The sequence below is a fragment of the Hemiscyllium ocellatum genome, chromosome 7 (genome assembly GCF_020745735.1).
Source record: "Hemiscyllium ocellatum isolate sHemOce1 chromosome 7, sHemOce1.pat.X.cur, whole genome shotgun sequence".
In the NCBI taxonomy this organism is placed as follows: domain Eukaryota; kingdom Metazoa; phylum Chordata; class Chondrichthyes; order Orectolobiformes; family Hemiscylliidae; genus Hemiscyllium; species Hemiscyllium ocellatum.
Window position 1 is genome coordinate 13,394,790 of NC_083407.1, and position 20,932 is coordinate 13,415,721.

At 41.0% G+C, this 20,932-nt stretch overlaps 1 protein-coding gene across 1 annotated transcript in view; it reads right to left on the bottom strand.

The window, feature by feature from the left end:
* Positions 1-1,126: 1,126 nt before the first annotated feature.
* Positions 1,127-20,932, bottom strand: part of slc49a4 (solute carrier family 49 member 4) — a 70,159-nt gene continuing 50,353 nt past the window's right edge. Inside the window, exons 8-9 of the mRNA XM_060827013.1 lie at positions 19,280-19,462; positions 1,127-3,429 (exon numbers count right to left, since the gene is read on the bottom strand). Coding sequence (XP_060682996.1) covers positions 3,314-3,429; positions 19,280-19,462 — 299 coding nt within the window. The 3' untranslated portion in view covers positions 1,127-3,313. The remainder of the gene's footprint in view (positions 3,430-19,279; positions 19,463-20,932) is intronic.

The following is a 20,932-nucleotide window of genomic DNA, read 5'->3' on the forward strand; positions in this document are numbered from 1 at the left end:
TTAAAACCAATCTCTGAACAATGCTTTGGGTACCTGCTTGCCCAAACACCTCAATAACAAGGGGCGTAATTTTAGAGAGAAAAGCAAGAGGTTTAAGAGGGATTGGAGGAAGAACATTTTCACCCAGAGGGTGGTGGGAATCTGGAATGCATTGCCAGGTATTTGAGGCAGGAAACCTCACAGCCTTTAATAAGCACTTAGATGAGGACCTAAGTGTTGTAACATTTGAGGCTATGTATCGAGTCTGGGAAATTGGTCACAGTATATTTTTGAAAAAAGGAGAAAGGGGGGACTGCAGATGCTGGAGACCAGAGTTGAAAAATGTGATGCTGGAAAAACACAGCAGGCCAGGCAGCAGCCGAGGAGCAGGAGAAGTGATGTTTCGGGCATAAGCCTTTCTTGGGAATCATTCCTGAAGAAGGGCTTATGCCCAAAACGTCGATTCTCCTGCTCCTCGGATGCTGCTTGGCCTGCTGCGTTTTTTTAGCACTACATTTTTCAACCGTAGTATATTTTTGGCAGTATAGACTTCATGGGCCAAATGGCCTCTTCGCTACTTAGCAATTTTATGATTTTTTTGGGGTTTTTTTGCCCTGATCTCAGTCTAGTGTGAAGTATCTTTTTTTGGAATTAAAGGTGCTAACTTCTTAAATCAACATACATAACTTTATGATACAAAATTACTTGAATGCAAATTTGACAAACAATAAAGAAGTCATACAATGAAATACTGACCATACTGGCACAAGCCTCATTGATAATATTCTTGTTTCTGATCTAATTTTATACCCAGACACACTGATCCTAATTCTGCTATCATTAAAGCTGAACAAAGTTAAAATTTACCTAAGTTTTCTTGTCAGTGATACTGTCAGTCATTAGCAATGTAAGGAATGATGACCAACAGATTTGAAACTGTTATTCGATAATAGGATTGATTCTCTGAATGGAACTCGAGGGAATACACCAACTATCCAACTGAAAAAAATGAATGACAATGACAAGGGAATTTTACATGAACTATACTTCATTACAGTGAGAAAGTTGTTGTTTAATCTGAAGTAGTGTTATCATGGCTGACAAGATGATGAAAGTAACAAACAACGGCTTCCACAATGTCCACAAGTTTCTTTCCAGACATTTTATTTACATTTCTACAGTTTAAGAATTTAACTAAGATTTGCCTGGCAAAACACATACACAAATTGCATACTGCAATTCACCAAGCTCAACGAACTGTACATAACCTTTGCAATGGATTAAAACCAATGATCTACAAGTCACTTTACAAATATTACAACTTAAATGTATATAAACCTAATCCACAGTTGATCAAAACAGCAAACGTTAGAATTTTTAATGCAACATCATTTTCCAGACAAAGAGCTTAAAAACTTTGCTAAAATTGTAATTTTGTAAACAATTACAAAATAGAACATCCATATAGATGGAAAGGAAAGGCAAAGTCTGTGTTTGATCACTGTTTGTAAATTCTTGAGCATTTAACAGGAAAAGTTAGGATTTTATACATGAAAAAAATCTTTACACCTTACAATGGATTCCCCAAATGCACTTCCCAGATAGCACGGGAGGGGTTGTTATCCCTGGTGTCTATGTTTTGCGCAGAACACAGGACTGCAGTTACCAACAGATTCCTCCAGCCTCCCTCTAAATACCTGGGTTGGATTTAACAGCAAAAGACTGCTGTCCAATGTTTCTGCTCAAATACTAGTTGTAGGGGCTAACCTTCCAGTTTTTCTATAGGTAACCAATAATTAGGGAATATTGTCACCTTGAACTCAAGATATTCACATTACTTGACATTATTTCTTCTGGATTTGCCCTTTTGCAATACACCTTTTAAAACGTGATCAGAAAGTGTTGAAGTCCGCAAACAGTCACCAGTCTAATGTGGCGTCATGCTGGACCATCTTTGATCAGAGAGAACCACATTCTCTCCGGACACTCCCTGAGCTTCAGTGCAAGAAAACACTCCAGGTAAGTTTGCTTCAACCATCCTGGCGCACTTGAGAACTTCTGTGAGAAATGGAAGAGCATGGTTTCTGGGAAGCTGGGAGCAGGAAGGGATATGGATGGAGAAGGGAAAAGCCATCTGCAAGCAAGGGAACAATCATCAAAGCTAGATGAAAACATTAGCTGCAAATATGGATGTTTAAAAAATTGCAGATTCCTAGACTTGGTATCTGTGCTCTGATAGTAGGGATGTTACGTACGAAGCTAGAGGATGTTTCTGGATCACTTCATTAAATGTTCTCCTGACGACAGTAAGCACTCAGTTCTTTGGAGAGAACCCAGAATTCTGACATAAGATGATGTGAGTGAACTGGAGCAGGTGGTGAATCTGATGTATCTTTTGGTATCAGTGCATCTGGGGCACCCTTGTGTTTAGGCAATTCTTTCCATCACAACTGTTTAAAGACATCAATAGCTTGTGATTATTTGTCAGTGATAGCTACACCAGACTGCCAGGAAAAGAACTAATGAACAACAGTTGACTGAGGAAATAAAGATCAACAATAGGTTTGGCAAGACACAACAGCTAGGACTGGCTACATACCGAAATCTCTCAGGAGATAATTATCAGTATAAGCATAGAATATTCTAAACCATTTCCAAGACAAACTGTTAATCTGTATTCAGTCCATTACTAACATCTGCTCTTGGCAGTTTCAGTGCAGTGCAATCTGCAGTAACCACCTGTCTGCACTGCCCATCTAATAGAAAGGTCAAGACAATATAATATTTTAGACTTGAACTTGTTCTGGCAGGTTCCAGTCAGTCGTTACATTCAAGGAGGGAGATTGCACTTGATAGCATCAATGCATATCTGACCACCAACCTTCCTCGCTCAATGTTATTAAATCACAATCCTTCAGTATTAGCCTTTTCAGCTTGGACAGAAGTACTTGTGGCAATGACATCAAGAGGGCGATGGTTCAGCTGTGGTTGCCTCCAGATGTCCTGCTGCCTGGATCTAGTACATAGCTCTTAAACTGCAGCGCAACCTCTCAGATGTCTGCATTGATTGTACTCATTACTAAACAGGAATGCCTTCAAAAAACAGCCCTTCTACTCCGAGAACACACAAATCATCTTATTTTGCTTCACACACACATACAATTTTACAATATTAAATTAACAATTCCAACTTCTGAACACAGTGGGTTTGAAGTTAACAAAAACTCCTTTTGTCGTCATAAAAAAAATTGTGCAATTTCAACCAAGTGTGCATTTGTATTCCAGGAGAAACTTGCAATCTCTTCAGAATTCGGCTGTTCCCTGCATCGCTATATTAGACGGAAACCAACACATCGAGGTAGAGTCTATCGTAAGATTCCTTGAACAGCAGAATAAGGAGAAGGCTGAAAAGACATGATGCAGTCAGGCACCAATTCAACCAGTTAACATCTGAAAAATAAGAACAACAGAATGTTAGTGTGATGAAAAAAAACACTGGCCAATGTGCCTATAAACCAAGTTAAATTTGGCTGGAACCTTTGCTTTTAATCACTAGTTCGGGTTTGGTTAGCTCAGTTGGCTGGACGGTTTATTTGTGATGTACAGTGATGCCAACAGCACAGATTCAGAGAAAACAGAGGAAAGCTAACCCCCTATAATCCATTGCATAGGTGATTAAAGGCCACTAGTTTGCAACGTGAACTCTTACCCTCCCAAGATATTGTCTGACTCGCTGCAAGAATTGGAGTGCCCACTTTAAAGCAGTGAAGGATGCAAGATTCTTTAACAGCTCTCAAACAAAAATGGATAAATATCTGAAACAAAAAGCTAACAAAGTGGGGGGGGAGCAGGAGGGGAAATGGTGGTGGTGGAAAACAAGTGACTAAATAATAGCTCTCTCAGACAGCACAAACACTCAGACCTGGGCAGTCCTTGATACTTTAGTAATATAAATGATTCAATAATATGGTCAATTTTTAATCTTGTAATATTACACATCAACAAAATAATTTCATTGCTGCAAATCTTTAAGCATACATCAGCATTACAACCAAGAGATCATCGAAAGCCAATCCAATTTTAGGGCATAACGGTTCAATATTCTTGTCATAAATGTGGCTTCTCCTATTTCCTAAATACTGCTCAATGTTCTTTTTAGTTTACATATCATCCTAACTGTATAGTGGCAAAAATCATCACGAATGTTCAACTATATGATTTTTACTCTTATAGAAAAGAGTACCTTTTCTACAAGAGCAGCAGCAGGGATTTGCAGAATTGAGTATTCAGTTATGTTGCAAAGATGCACAAGGAGAAAAGCAACCCGAGATAAAAAAATACACTGAACCATTCAGACCAGGTGATTATATGCTAAGAAGTTCAGAGTCTAAATTATTGATGGCTGCAAGAAGGATCAGGATCAAATTTTAAAAATGGAGGCTTCACGTCAAAACAGTACTCAGAACCCTCTGATAACTGTCTGCTCTCTGATTAAAACCGTAATGAAGCTTATCCTGGAACACTTGGTTTCCAATTATAGTCATTTCAGCTCAAGCCATGATAAATGCAATAATTCAGACAAACAGACACAAGAGAAATTGCTCAATTTACCAAGACTGTGATTTGCACGATGACCTGTTCCTTGCAGCATTTAAACTAACAGCTTTCTGCAAAGGTTGTGATGAACCTCAAGATAGAACTCAAAGTGAATTCCTTTTTACAGCCCTTCCCCAACCAAACCGTTAAGAATCTGCAAATCCACCTTTAGGCATACACACAAACAACAGTTGCCCAAGCCGAAGTCACATAGGTTTGTGAGCATGAGTCTGCTTGCTCTTACCACATTTAATATTCCCACCCAAAGCAAGATCAAAGGGTGGCTTTATCACGAATCATTTGTATTATTTAAGCCGTGCACAAACTATACAAATATTCATGCTACTGCTATAGCATGCAGATGGTGCACATGTAGGGTCTAAAACTATTACCAACTGGGAATGCAAGATGAACCACCAGAAAACTGTGAACCTTGATAAACAATGGTACAAATATATCACCTTAACCAAAGAGACTGAAAGATGGGATAATGACTGCAGAAAGGCAGTTCGAGGGGGATCTGCCTTTGCCGGTAGTATGGGCTGAAGTCAGAAATAGGAAAGGAGCAGTCATCTTGTTGGGTGTTTACCATAGGCCCCCCAATAGCAGCAGAGATGTGGAGAAACAGATTTTGGAAAGGTGCAGAAGCCACAGGGTAGTAGTCATGGGCGATTTCAACTTCCTAAATATTGATTGGAAGTTCTTTAGATCAAGTAGATTGGATGGGGCGGTGTTTGTGCAGTGTGTCCAGGAAGCTTTTCTAACTCAGTATGTAGATTGTACGCCCAGAGGGGAGGCCATATTGGGTTTGGTACTTGGTAATGAACCGGGACAAGTGATGGGCTTGTCAGTGGGTGAGCATTTTGGTGATGGTGACCACAATTCTGTGACTTTCACCTTGGTTATGGAGAGAGATAGGTGCGTGCAACATGGCAGGTTTTACAATTGGGGGAAGGGTAAATACGATGCTGCAAGACAGGATCTGAGGAGCATAGGCTGTCAGGGAAGGACGTCGTTGAAATGTGGAACCTTTTCAAGGAACAGATACGATGTGTCCTTGATATGTATGTACCTGTCAGGCAGGAAAGAAATGGTCGTGCGAGGGAACCTTGGTTGATGAGGGAGGTTGAATGTCTTGTAAGGAGGAAGAAAGAGGCTTACATAAGGTTGAGGAAACAAGGTTCAGACAGAGTGTTGAAGGGATACAGGATAGCCAGGAGGGAGCTGAAGAAAGGGATTAGGAGAGCGAAGAGAGGGCATGAAAAATCTTTGGCTGGTAGGATCAAGGATAACCCCAAGGCCTTTTATGCGTATGTGAGAAACATGAGAATGACGAGAACGAGGGGAGGTCCGATCAAGGACAGTAGTGGGAGACTGTGTATTGAGTCGGAAGAGATAGGAGAGGTCTTGAATGAGTACTTTTCTTCAGTATTTATAAATGAAAGGAACCGTATTGTTGAAGAGGAGAGTATGAAATGGACTGGTAAGCTACTGGAGATACTTGTTAGGAAGGAAGATGTGTTGGGTATTTTGAAAAACTTGAGGATAGACAAGTCCCCCGGGCCTGACGGGATATATCCTAGGATTATGTGGGAAGCAAGAGAGGAAATTGCAGAGCCGTTGGCAATGATCTTTTCACCTTCACTATCAATGAGGGTGGTACCAGGGGACTGGAGAGTGGCGAATGTTGTGCCCCTGTTCAAAAAAGGGAATAGGGATAACCCCGGGAATTACAGGCCGGTTAGTCTTACTTTGGTGATAGGCAAAGTAATGGAAAGGGTACTGAGGGATAGGATTTATGAGTATCTGGAAGGACACTGCTTGATTAGGGACAGCCAGCACGGATTTGTGAGGGGTAGGTCTTGCCTTACAAGTCTTACTGAATTCTTTGAGGTGGTGACCAAGCATGTGGATGAGGGTAGAGCAGTGGATGTAGTGTACATGGATTTCAGTAAGGCATTTGATAAAGTTCCCCATGATAGGCTTATGTGGAAAGTCAGGAGACACGGGATAGTGGAAAATTTGGCCAGTTGGATAGAGAACTGGCTAACCGGTCGAAGTCAGAGAGTGGTGGTAGATGGTAAATATTTAGCCTGAGCCCAGTTACAAGTGGAGTTCCCCAGGGATCAGTTCTGGTCCTCTGCTGTTTGTAATTTTTATTAATGACTTGGAAGAGGGAGTTGAAGGGTGGATCAGTAAATCTGCAGATGATACAAAGATTGGTGGAGTTGTGGATAGTGAGGAGGGCTGTTGTCGGCTGCAAAGGGACTTAGATATGATGCAGAGCTGGGCTGAGGAGTGGCAGATGGAGTTCAACCCTATCAAGTGTGAGGTTGTCCATTTTGGAAGGACATATAAGAATGCGGAATACAGGGTTAATGGTAGGATTCTTAGTAAGGTGGAGGAGCAGAGGGATCTTGGGGTCTATGTTCATAGCTCTTTGAAAGTCGCCACTCAGGTGGATAGAGCTTGTAAGAAGGCCTATGGTGTATTAGCATTCATTAGCAGAGGGATTGAATTCAAGAGTCGTGAGGTGACGTTGCAGCTGTATAGGACCTTGGTAAGGTCACATTTGGAGTACTGTGTGCAGTTCTGGTCGCCTCATTTTAGGAAAGATGTGGAAGCTTTGGAGAGGATGCAGAGGAAATTTACCAGGATGTTGCCTGGAATGGAGAATAGGTCGTACGAGGATAGGTTGAGAGTGCTAGGCCTTTTTTCATTGGAACGGCGAAGGATGAAGCGTGACTTGATTGAGGTTTATAAAGATGATCAGGGGAATAGATAGAGTAGACAGTCAGAGACTTTTTCCCTGGGTACAACAGTGCGTTACAACGGGACATAAATCTAAGATGAAGGGTAGAAGGTATGGGGGGATGTCAGGGGTAGGTTCTTTACCCAGAGAGTGATGGGGGCATGGAATGCACTGCCTGTGGGAGTGGCAGAGTCAGCATCATTGGTGACCTTTAAGGGGCAATTGGATAGGTACACGGATAGGTGCTCAAGCTGGGACAAACGTTCAGCACAACATCATGGGCCGAAGGCCTGTTCTGTGCTGTATTGTTCTATGTAGCAATAAACAGATGAGCTGAAGAGGGTGATGGAATGGGACAATTAAACAATGAAACAAGCACAGAAAGAGAGAGGGAGAAAGGAAAAAATTTTAAAAAGTCCAAAATCGAAAATTTTAAAATGCACACATTTAAAATTTGCACATTACACAACCATGCTAGAAAGACAAACAAAATCCCATTTATGTACAAGAATTACAAAGAATGCTTGCTCAATCCTTCCATTTAGCTACCGTGAATAATATAGTCCAAGAACACGTTATTTCATTCAAGCTTTTGAAATCTGGAGCTCTGTTTACTTTAATGCTTTATCTCTGCCATACATTCAGTGAAGGAATCTCAATTTATTCAGTCTTGGACGTGACCTAAGCGAGCATTACTTGTGCATGCTAAATACTTCCTTCATGCCTTAATGATCAGGCAGAAAAGTTTCAATGCTGCCTTGGGGAATCCATAATTCATGAACCCGCAGTCCAAACTTCCAGTCTGCAGTTTGGCAGGGTGAGGGTGCGTGGGGGTGGGGGTTGGGGAAGGGAGGGAAAAAGGTCACAACTAAGGTAGACAACTTGCAAATTAGTCTTGTGGGCTTAACTCTTTCTGCCTACACAGTTAAACAAATCAAATTATCCATTGAAGTAGCTATGAATTACAAAGAGAGATTTCCAAAATGAGCTTAGGGGGAAAATCAAAAATTAATGGGTAATTTTAGAATTTATAGAATCTTATGCCTGCATCCATTGGAGCACTGCCAACCACAGATTTTACTGGAGTTAGAACAAAGTCCAAATTCTGCGTACAGGGATAGGTGATATATTTGAGACAAACTATGAGCTTAGATAGCCTGCGTGCTACAACATGCCAGAATATCTGGCAGTGTGCAGATTAACAGATGCACATGTTATATGGCAAGCTAATTCATCAATATCTCATTAATCTTCATTACAGTAAATCTGGGTACAAGAGTTTCAAATGCACACCAACTCCATTTATATTGCTGAAGGTATTATGTTTCACGAGTATTATGCCAATCAGACCAACCTAAACTTACAGCACATTCGTAAGGACAAAAAATTTGATCCCACCAGCCTCAATGCCCTTTCCTGGTGACGAGTACTAATGAGATTCAGTGGAAAACCAATGGAATTGTGATGCAAGTTGCATTAGGTGACAATATTAAAATAAGAAAAAGCACAAAATTAAAGCCATTGCACTGTGGAGAGGCATAAGAACAACACTTTTAGTTGAAAAATAGTTAATATGCAAGAACAAGGGAATCACTAAACTGCTAGCATTCTTGGCAAGATTGTTCCTCTGAAATGCTTCACGTGATTATTTCAACACAATCGTAATTTAGAATAAGCAGATTTATATTTCAGCATAAACACATCTAAGCTTAGGCTGTTTCCTTTTGACGCAGCACTCTGATGCAGTTAGTGAGACAGTAAAAGGCTTTTGGTTTTTAAATCATTAGGACAGTGTATTGCTACCACTCAACACTATAAAAATCGTGTTGATACCATCAGCAACTGCTATAATAGTTACCAGTGAGCCTGCAGAGCTGTGGAGGGAATGTTTATGGATGGGTTGCTTGTTAATATAGAACTTGAATAGTCCTGAAAAGAGTCAAACTGGAGAAGTGCCTTTTTTTAATCTTACACTCAAGATGGATACAAGAATACCAAATTCCAAAGGGAACAACAATTTATATTGCATGAGAAATACCCGCTTACGAATGGATTCCTACAAGGTCAGATGATGATCGACTTCCAAGTAAAAATAGAAGGAGCTGGCAGCGATATACTTAACATGTCTGGCAGCAGCTATGGTAAGAAAATAAAATAAATGCTTCAAATCTATAATCTTAGGCTGATTTTCTTTTGTTCTACATATACTGTAAGATCTTCTGATTACTTAAAGCATTTCCTGCTTTATTTTCAGCTTTCTGGCATCTCCAGTATTGCAACATTGTGTGTTATCAACTTGAAGTAACAGACACTTTCAAACAAAGTCTATACAGTACTGATTGGAAGAGAGGAAGACAAACATAACAAGTTTTCTAAACTGGGTGTGTTCTTGGTGTTAGAACTACAAGAGAAGGCACATATTTAAAGTATGACCTCAGTTTTCAAAGGCACAAAATTTTTCTTCAAGTTTTCATTGAATGTAGGGGTAGCTGCCCGTCACTAATTGACCTTGAACTAAGTTAAAAATCACAACACCAGGTTATAGTCCAACAGGTTTAATTGGAAGCACACTAGCTTTCGGAGCGCCGCTCCTTCATCAGGTGAAAGTGGAGGACACAATTCTAAGGCACAGAATTTATAGCAAAAATTTACAGTGTGATGTAACTGAAATTATACATTGAAAAATACCTTGATTGTCTGTTGAGTCTTTCAAATACCATGATATAGAGGACACAATTCTAAGGCACAGAATTTATGTGCCTTAGAATTGTGTCCTCCACTATCACTTGATGAAGGAACATCTCTCCGAAAGCAAGTGTGCTTCCAATTAAACCTGGTGTTGTGTGATCTTTTAACTTTGTACACCCCAGCATCTCCAAATCATGACCTTGAACTAAGTGACTTGCTGCAGCCATTTTAGATGTTGAACTAGGAGATCTGGAGGCCAGTTCCATGATATTGAGAGACAAGTTCAAACCCTATCTAGGCAGCTAATAAACTTTGACTGAAAGTAAATTAATTTCTAACTAAATATGAGTCAGCTACATTGCTGTGGGCCTGGAGTCATATAGAAGCCAGAATAGGTAAGGATGGGAATCTCCCTTCCAAAAAGGACATTAATGAATCAGATTGTTTCTTTTTCCAGCAATCGATAACAGTTGTCATGATAGTTGCTGTCATTGAGATGAGCTTTTAAAGCCAGGTTTATTGATGGAATTAAAATTCTAGCAGCTACTGCTCAATCTATGCCCATAGGACATTAGCCCAAGTCTTTAAATTACTAATCCAGTGACACTATCACTATGCCGCCATTCCAGATTACTAGCTGTGAACAAAATCACTGCTTATACTGACATTTTCTTTCTCTATTCAGGCTCAGCACTGCCACCAGTTAAAGTTCACATATCTGAAAGATTAAATATAATTCTCTCACCACAGATCTCCAGTACCTCTTTTATTTTAGGTTTCCTGTACTCAGCTTCTTTGCTTTCATTTTAGAAAACTTCCTTTTTCCTCTGGTCAATGTTACTGAGGATGCAGTTAGTAACGTATCCCCCAAAGGAAAGATGGCTAGTGTCTCAGCAGTGTAGCAGAGTTGAGGAACTGTTAACCTCCAACACTATCCTGTGACAATACCTTTAAGCTCCAAAGTTATATATTAGCTTAATTCCCATTAACGTTAAATATTTGCTAACCACTTGCAAAGATAAACATCAAGCAGCACACAGAATATCAAATATATTGGAACTTAAGAAATCTAAGTAGTGGGCTACATTGCCCTTGTGACTGCTCAGCTATTCTACTGGACAGTAATACCAGAGTGTAGTGTAGTTATAACATGACAGTGTAATAGCGTGCACCAGCCATTTCCACAATCAATTCCAGAGGAAAATGTCCTCTCCCGTGAAGCAACAATCTACCTCAAAACTGCAATATCCACAAGCATGTCAGCTTCTAAATGCTGTATGACTTGCTAGGCAATTTTTAATAGCACACTTTTTACAGAAAAATGCTCAAATTGAAATGCCTGAGGCTATTAAGGATATTTTGCAAAAACTCCAATACAGGAGGGGTTGAAATCACAAGAGGGCTAGTGATCCTTACTTTGCAAACAAACAACCGGATGCAAAGAAAACTTTATGGAATTGTAGCAGATTCCCACTTTCCATGAGCTTTGAAGCAATTGATTATACAATTGCAGATGCCTTGGTGGAGTGGGAGGGGGATTTAAAGTGTTGAGCCGCGGGGTGGTTGGGTTGGTTGGTTGGTCTGGGTGTCCCAGAGGTGAACCACCCCATGGCTCAACACTTTAAATCCCTCTCCCACTCCACCAAGGACATGCAGGTCCTTGGACTCCTCCATTGCCAGACCATAACACAACGGTTGGAGGAAGAGAGCCTCATCTTCTGCCTGGGAACCCTCCAACCACAGGGGATGAACTCAGATTTCTCCAGTTTCCTCATTTCCCTTCCCCCCCCCCCCCCCCCCCCCCCCCCCCCCCCACCTTGTCTCAGTCGAATCCCTCAAACTCAGCACCGCCTTCCTAACCTGCAATCTTCTTCCTGACCTCTCCGCCCCCACCCCACTCCGGCCTATCACCCTCACCTTGACCTCCTTCCACCTATCACATCTCCACTGCCCCTCCCCCAAGTCCCTCCTCCCTACCTTTTATCTTAGCCTGCTGGACACACTTTCCTCATTCCTGATTAAGGGCTTATGCCTGAAATGTCGAATTTCCTGTTCCTTGGATGCTGCCTGACCTGCTGCGCTTTTCCAGCAACAAATGTTCAGCTCTGATACTCCAGCATCTGCAGACCTCACTTTCTCCTCAACTCCATTGGACTTTGAACAGAATCCCTACATTGTAGAGAGGCCTTCTGGTCCATTGAGACTGCACCAACCCTCCAAAGATTATCCCACCTAGATCCACCCTGACCTTCCTTCCCCGCAACCCCACATTTACCATCACTAATCCACCAAGCCTGCATATCCCTGGAACCAAGGGGAAATTTAACATGGCCAATCCACCTAACCAGGCATGGGGAGAATGTGTAAACTCCACCCAGTCACCCAAGGCTGGAATCGAACCTGGTACCCTCGTGCTGTGAGGCAGCAGTGCTAACCACCATGCCACTGTTCCATCCATTTCAGATGCACAATACAGTTGACATTTAAATGTCCTCTGAAATGGCCAAAAGCCACTCAATTGTCAAAAGGGCGGTTCACCACTATCTCGAAGGCATTTAGGGACAGGCAATAAAAGCAGGCTTGCCAGTGATCACATCGCATGGATAGTCAGTATGAGGAAGCAAAAATACTGACTACATCAGTAAATGTCAACTTGCTCTTAAAAACAAGTGCATGCAACCCAGTGCATCATGATTCTTTTCAGGATTCAGCCTACTCAGCTGGAATTTTTTTAAAAAACATTCTTATTGCCTCCCACTCAAACAAATTATTTTCCTGAGACCTCAAACTATGAAATTCTTTAACTTCTTCAGTATTTCCCACAATCTTCAGATACTAAAATACAAGTTTAGTGATAAATTACCATATAATCAGATTTACCAGGATGTTGCCTGGCCTGGAGGGAAGGTCTTATGAGGAAAGGCTGAGACACTTTGGGTCTGTTCTGACGGGAAAGAAGGCGGCTAAGTGGGGATTGGATAGAGACATACAAGACCATCAGAGGAGTAGAAAGGGTAGATTGTCTTTTTCCTAGGATGATGATGTCAGCTTGTATGAGAGGGCATAACTACAAATTGAGGGGTGGTAGATTTAATACTGATGTCAGAGGCAGGTTCTTTATGCAGAGAGTGGTAAGGGCGTGGATTGCCCTACCTGCTAATGTAGTCAACTCAGCCACATTAGGGAGATTTAAACAATCCTTAGATAAGCACATGGAGGATTTTGGGATAATGTATGGGGACGAGATGAGAATAGTTCACAGGTCGGCGCAACATCGAGGGCCGAAGAGCCTGTTCTGTGCTGTACTGTTCTATAACCCTTGCGTTATTCTTCAATTCCAACCTTCATGGAATAGAAATAGGGGAGGAAAGATTCTCATAATGGCAATGCTGCTGCAAGTGGGCCTGAAATTCTTGGCAAAAGTGAGAACTGCAAATGCTGGAGATTAGAATCGAGTGTGGGATGCTGGAAAAGCAAAGCAGGTCAGGCAGCATCTGAGGAGCAGGAGAATCAACATGTGGTGCTTTTCCAGCACCACACTCTTGACTGAAATTCTTGGTTCAAGCCCACCTACCTCATTAATGTGTCACAGCAGGAATATGAATTGTTACAAGGATATCAATCATCTTATTGTGGACAGGCTCAAAGGGCAGAGGACTTATTCCTTTCACTAAATTTTATTTATAAATTATAAGTTGCCAGCATTGGTCACCCTGAAGTCACCACCTTGATGGAAAATTACATCACATCTATTTGTGTTATCAACACACTTACCTTGCTACGAATTCTACGTGTTCAAATACAATGCATTTCCTTTTGTCTTTTTAAACATCGTTCCTTAGTTGGACTCCATTTTATGTTGACATTAGTTTTCACTATTTTCCAATTTTCATTTTCAACTTTTCTGCTTCTCATAACCAGACTTATTTTTGTCCTTTCTGAATTCCCTCCCATTCTCCTAACACACTGGACTGGCAACCTTGAAAGAGTTCTAATTGTGACCTTTTGTCACTATGACAAAATGGAAAAAAAAACACAATTCAACTCGAAAGAAAACTGACAGCTTAAAATCTAATCAGAGGATGTTCATGTCGTCACAAAAAGAGATGCAATTTCCAGTTCTGATGAAAGATCATGGACCCAAAGTGTTGCCTGTTTCTCTCCACAAATGTCATGTAACCCAGTGATATTTTCCAGGAGTTGACCGTACTTATTTTAGATTTTAAACCTTCAAATACTGATAATTTCTCCAATTGCTACAATCAGCACTCTGAACTTGGAATTGTGAATAATTAATCATACACAAAGAATACAATACTGTAGCATTCTAACTATTCCACATATTAAGAACTGAACTTGTTAACACTTGCTGTGCTATTGTTTCATGGGAACCAGCTAACGCAAATAAAGTACCTTTACTTTCTGTGAAAATGTTGGGTGGGGAGGTGCTTTCCAAAACCCAAACAGCCCAGTTTTAATCTCTTTTCTCAGACCATAAGCTATAGTAGCAGAATGAGGCTATTCAGCGCATTGGGCCTGCTCTGCCATTCGATCACGGCTGATATATTTCTCAACACCATTCTTCCGCCTTCTATCCATAACCATCGATTCCCTTCCTAATCCCTCGTGTTTAGTCATGGGCTTGAATTGAGGGGCTGGAAAGGGCTATTCTTAGGATTTGATGGATAACTCAACATCAAAACAAGAACCACTTATGTGAGGAACTTGAGATGAGCAAATACACAACCTGGAATTAAACTTTATACTGAGCCCCTGAGATGCCAAAGAATATGCATATTTGGTCCACAAAGCAAAAGTTTGCAGACAGCAAGGAACACTGATCATTTTATTAAAATTAGGGAAAACAAAAACATTCCAGTGAGTCACTACAAAAAGTTAAATATCTGGAGAGCAGAGCTTATAAAATACAGATTTTTAAGTGTTCTATGAGTGCTTCTCTGTGAAAGGCACTTCATAAAAGCATATCTGTTTTCATTGCCGGGAAAGAATCTCTTTCATGTCTTTGCAGGGGAGCAACAGTAGTGTAGTGGTTATGTTGCTAGACCAGCAATCCAAACACCAGGGATTATGATCCAGAGAGTAGTTCAGATTCCATGAGGAACTCAAATTAAATTAATTTAACCCGGGATAAAAAACAACTAGTAACAGCAACAGGGACCATGGACCAGCTGAATTGTCAGAAGAAAACATTCGGTTCATTCAACTCCTTCAGGGAAGTAAAGCTGGCATCAATACTCTTAACTGCTATCCAAAATGGTTTACCACTACTTTCACAAAGACATACTAGGACAATACAATGAAATAAATGCTGGTTTTGCCAATGACAGCTACATCCCACAAACTAGGAATTAAAATACTCCTGCAACAATCTGCGCTGTAACATAACCTAACTCCAAAGATCTGTCAGTGAGACACGAGAGGGAGCACGGGAATATTTACAGCTGAGAGTTCATTATATGGAATTCAGTACCACAAGTAGTTGATGCAAAAACATTGAATGCATTCAAGAGGCTCAGCAGGCTTGAAGGGCCGAATGGTCTCCAGCTGCTCCTATCTTCTATGTTTCTCCCTCAGAGTCAGTTGCAGCATTTAAAGTCTGCTTAACATTACACAAACCTTGTGACATACCACATCATGGGAACACTGCAATTCATGAAGAAAATAAGTTGAATAGTTTTTAACCTACCCAACATTTGGAGTACACTACGCTCCTCAAAGTCAGTCAATCAGAATTGACATTCACCTTGCATCATCCCATTAAAGTGGATTTTGACACTATTTTTCCCAATACATTGGAGATCTTATGATCAATCATTAATCCTATCAATATACTTGGCTCACAATTGAGTTAGATGCAGAACATTTTAGTAAAATTATGCAAGTTACAGTTCATTTGGAAATATTTACTTTTTTTAGGACAGCACAGAGACACAGTGGTTAGCACTGCTGCCTCATGGGCCAGGGACAGTGGTTCAATTTCACTTTGGACAACCACCTGTGGAGTTTGCGGGTTCTCCCAGTGTCTCCGTACTATAGGGATGCTATGATACTCCAGTACAGAGGATGGGATTCATGAAGACACTCCATTAATGCTCCATGATGATGCAGAGCAACCTTTTGGTTTCTCATTTTGTCTCTAGGACAGATGGATAACAGGGAAAGATTATCACTTCAACAAGGAGGGAAACGTTTATTTCTGTCTCAATGTAAATCAGGTAACCCAAGTGCCCTCTTAGGACATGCAGCATGGGGTCCTAAAACTACATTTAAATTAGGAACAACATTAAATACAGATGACACAGCCTATTTAAGTGCAGAAAATAAGAAAGCTTTTCCAAGGATTAAAAGACACAGAAATCTTAAGTCCTTTGGACCTTGCTCACCCAATTGATCAGGAACTATTTGCAGAGCGAGAAACAAAGCAAACCTTTCATTGGAACTCTGCATCCAAATATTTTATCTTCTTCCTAAATAAACATTGGTTAAAGTCTTTTGGGAAAGCTGACTAACAAACTGGTAGATATACACACGGCTGTAATCCGCACAAAAGCTGGTCTGAAATGGTTGTTCGAAGTATAGAAATAGTTGAATGAAATGGATTTATATGCAATTAAATTTCTAATAACCTAGCACATCAATAACTGAGTTCAACAAATAATGGTCAACTTTACTTTCACACTGCAAGGTCGTCATCTGCACAGCATGCTCACATCATTGTGAAGTTTACTCATCGTGAACATTCTGTCTGGACTTTATTTTAATGCAGAACAGAATTCAGCAACAGCTCCCAGCTTCTCACAGCTACTAAGCACTGTCTTCAGTTCAAAGTCCCTTTAGAGAACTGAAAGTTCAGCCAACATGGAATCAAAAGCAAGGGGTTATGGTCGGGTACTTTTAAGTTTCACAGACAGGTTTAATTGAATTTCTGAATGGCATTCGCAAGATTTTGATTCCAAACTCAACCTGAACTGCATTGTAAATCAGTTGGAATCAGTGACATACAAGATAGATGATCTAATTAGCACTTGTGGATGAGTGTGGAAGGAATTGAAATGGAGGCCTTGGTTCAGTGCAGTTTGATTGTATTGGATTTAAATCCCCTTGCCAGAAACTGCAGCACAATATGGACAGTCACTCCAGTGTAACAGATCACATGGTAAAGAGGTGCCATTTTTAGGTAAGAAATTGAACCAAAGTATTTCCTGCCCATTTCAGTGGATGTACAAGGTCCCATGCAACTGGTTGTTGAAAAAAAAACAGGAAAACTTTGCCACTTTTCAACACTTGCCAGTCAATCAACATTTCTATAAAACAGATTATTGAGACATTTCTTTCACTGTTTTTGGGGTCCTATTGAACGAAGTTGGCTATGAATTCCAATTCCTCAACCTTGTTGACTTTTCAGCAAGGTTATTTTTATTTGCGAACATTCTGCTGCCTTTGGAACATTGAATTCTAAATTCCACTGCTTATTTCCCATTTGTAAGATGTTTTGCAAATGTACTCAAGGTTCGACACAGCACATTTCTTCAGGTTATGCTGGAGACATTTCCACTGATTCACTGAGGCCATTTGTCAAGTCATCAGCTAGAAGAATTTGATGTGGGGAAACTGCTCATCTGACTCATTCATGTGGAGGTGCCAGTGTTGGACTCGGGTGGACAAATTTAGAAATCGCACAACACCAGACAACAGTCCAACAGGTTTATTTGGAAGTACAAACTTTTAGAACACTGCTCCTTCATCAGTTAGCTAGTGGGACAGGATCATAGGACACTGAATTTATAGTAAAAGATCAAGGCTTCATAAACTGATATGGTGTATTGAACAAACCTCGATTGCTGTTAAGTCTTTAATCACAGAATGGGGTTGCAGGTTTCCATTCATTAAGATGTAAATGCCAGAACCTCTTTCAAGTCACATTCTTGAGATAACTTAATGTTTTATAAAAAAGGGTAATATCTCAGCTCAGACTTTTTAAAAATAAAACCTTAAGTTATCTCAGGAATGACTTGAACACAGTTCTGGGATTTACATATTAACAAATCGAAACCTGCATCCCCATTCTAAGTGATTAAAGACTTAACAGCAATCTACATTTGTTCAATCCATGGCATCAGTTGGATGACACTTTGATCCTTTACTATAAATTCTGTGTCCTATGATCCTGCCACACAAGCTACCTGACGAAGGAGCAGCGCTCTGAAAGCTAGTACTTCCAAAGTTGTTACTTTGGGGCGGCACAGTGGTTAGCACTGTTGCCTCACAGCGCCAGAGACCCAGGTTCAATTCCCACCTCAGGCAACTGACTGTGTGGAGTTTGCACACTCTCCCAGTGTCTGCGTGGGTTTCCTCTGGGTGCTCCGGTTTCCTCCCACAATCCAGAAATGTGCAGGTTAGGTGAATTGGCAATGCTAAAAATTGCCCGTAGTGTTAGGTGAAGGGGTAAATGTAGGGGAATGGGTCTGGGTGGGTTGCTCTTCGGAGGGTCAGTGTGGACTTGTTGGGCCGAAGGGCCTGTTTCCACGCTGGAAGTAATCTAATCTAATCAAATAAACCTATAGCCTGGTGTTGTGCACTTTTTGACTCTCGTTCAGTAAGCCTGACCTGGACAACCATGACTTCAATGTAACTGGTTTTACCTACATTACTTTGAGGCCATGCCCACCTTTCATAACTTCTTTTCAGTAGTTCCATATGCCCAATGGGAATGGATTTGTCAACACTCTAAGCGTAGGGAATACAACTGTACGCACATACCAATAACTGATTGACAGCATAGTTGGGAGTAGGCTGCAATGGCCACTGATGCAGACTGATTGCATGCTACCCAAAGCACCTACTGTACTTTGAAATGGAAAAACATTTATGGACAAGTGTGCTGCATTGCTGACTGTTTACAATTTATATACACACAAAGGTTTCAGTCAAGATTCCACTACTTTCATGAGAAGGAACACTATTTAAGTACCTGTAAGCATAAGCACTTATGAATTCTTTAATGGATTCAGCAAGTTGACAAAAAACCTGAAATATTACATGGACACATAATGCAAAAACAAATAACTTATTTACTAATAGCTAAATTCCTTGCATCAACAATACTCTTAACAGAGGCAAAATCTTAAGGGACAAAAACAATTAATATGCATTTACTCATATCACACAGCTGAGATTCATGTCTAAAAAACATCAATACGTTGGCAAATAAATTATCCATCAAATGAAAAGGTTTCAAATTACCTGCATGATAAAATGCCAGGAACATTAATAACAATCCCATGAAGACATTACTCAAGAAGGTCACAAATCCACAGGTTATCCCCTCAGGCACTGGGTACACAGTCTCCACGAGCAGTTCAAAGAAGAATGGAACACTGCTGGTTATAAATACCCCGACTAATATGCAGGATGTATATAATGTTGCTGCAATGACAAATAAAGCCATTTAAAAAAATTCAACAGGCTTCATGTATTGTAGAGCGATACCAACATGCTATCAGAGGGAGACAAGTAGGTTTTTGAGAAGGTAATGGGGTGTCATTAAGGATTTCTTTTCCTCTCCATTATCGCCAATGAAGATTAGATTAGATTACTCTATACATTAGATTAGATTACTCACAGTGTGGAAACAGGCCCTTCGGCCCAACAAGTCCACACCGACCTGCCGAAGCGCAACCCACCCACACCCCCACATCCACCCCCTACCTAACACTATGGGCAATTTAGCATGGCCAATTCACCTGACCCGCACATCTTTGGACTGTGGGAGGAAACCGGAGCACCCGGAGGAAACCCACGCAGACACGGGGAGAATGTGCAAACTCCACACAGTCAGTCGCCTGAGTAGGGAATTGAACCCGGGTCTCAGGCGCTGTGAGGCAGCAGTGCTAACCACTGTGCCACCGTGCCGCCCATAAGAGTAGCAATGCAATTTGGAAAGGGACGAGAACAAAGGAAAACAGCACAAACATACTAGAAGAAAGGCAGTCATACAGAGAAGAAGAAGAAAAAGCAAATAAGGGAAAAAACAAAACTGCACACACTGGTATTCAGAAATAATAAATTATTGGAAAAACACAGCAGGATCTGGGACCACCTGTGGAGAGAAGGCACATTAACTTTTCAGGTCTTAACAGAACTGACTGTTGCTAGGAAAAGATTGGTATGTAAGCTGGAGATGTGAAGAAAGGGTGAAAAGATAAACAATGGAGTTGGAGCCCAGAGAGAGAGAGAGAGAGAGAGAGAGCGCTATGTTGAACAAAGAAATGGGCAAAGGTCAGCTTGGGAGAATCAATAGCTGCTAATGGGGGCCATTAGCAGCTAACAATGGGTAGTTTACGGCAATAGCCCACATAATGTGGGGCTTGGGTTCAGGACATGGGAGGAAGTGATCAGGTATAGAATTATTGAAATTGATATTGAGTCTTTAAGGCCGCAGGATCCCCAAGCAGAAACTGAGGTGCTGTTCTTCCAGCTTGCACTGACCTTTGCTGGAGCACTGTGATAAACCTGTGACAGAGATGTTGGCCAGGGAACGTGGTGGTGTGTTGAAGTAGCAAGCAACAGAAAGCTCGATCATTTTTGGCGACAGGGCGTAGGTGTTCTGCAGATGTGTTGCCCAATTTGCATTTTGTCTCCACAGTGTAGAGGAGACCGGATTGTGAGCAGTGAATACCATTGACTAGATTGAGAGAAGATTCTGGATTAGTGGTGCTGGAAGAGCACAGCAGTTCAGGCAGCATCCAAGGAGCAGTAAAAATCGACGTTTCGGGCAAAAGCCCTTCATCAGGAATAAAGGCAGAGAGTCTGAAGTGTGGAGAGAAGTGCAGGTAAGCCACTGCTTCTTCTGGAAGGTGAGTCAGAGGCTTGGATAGTGAGGAGGGAGGAAGTAAA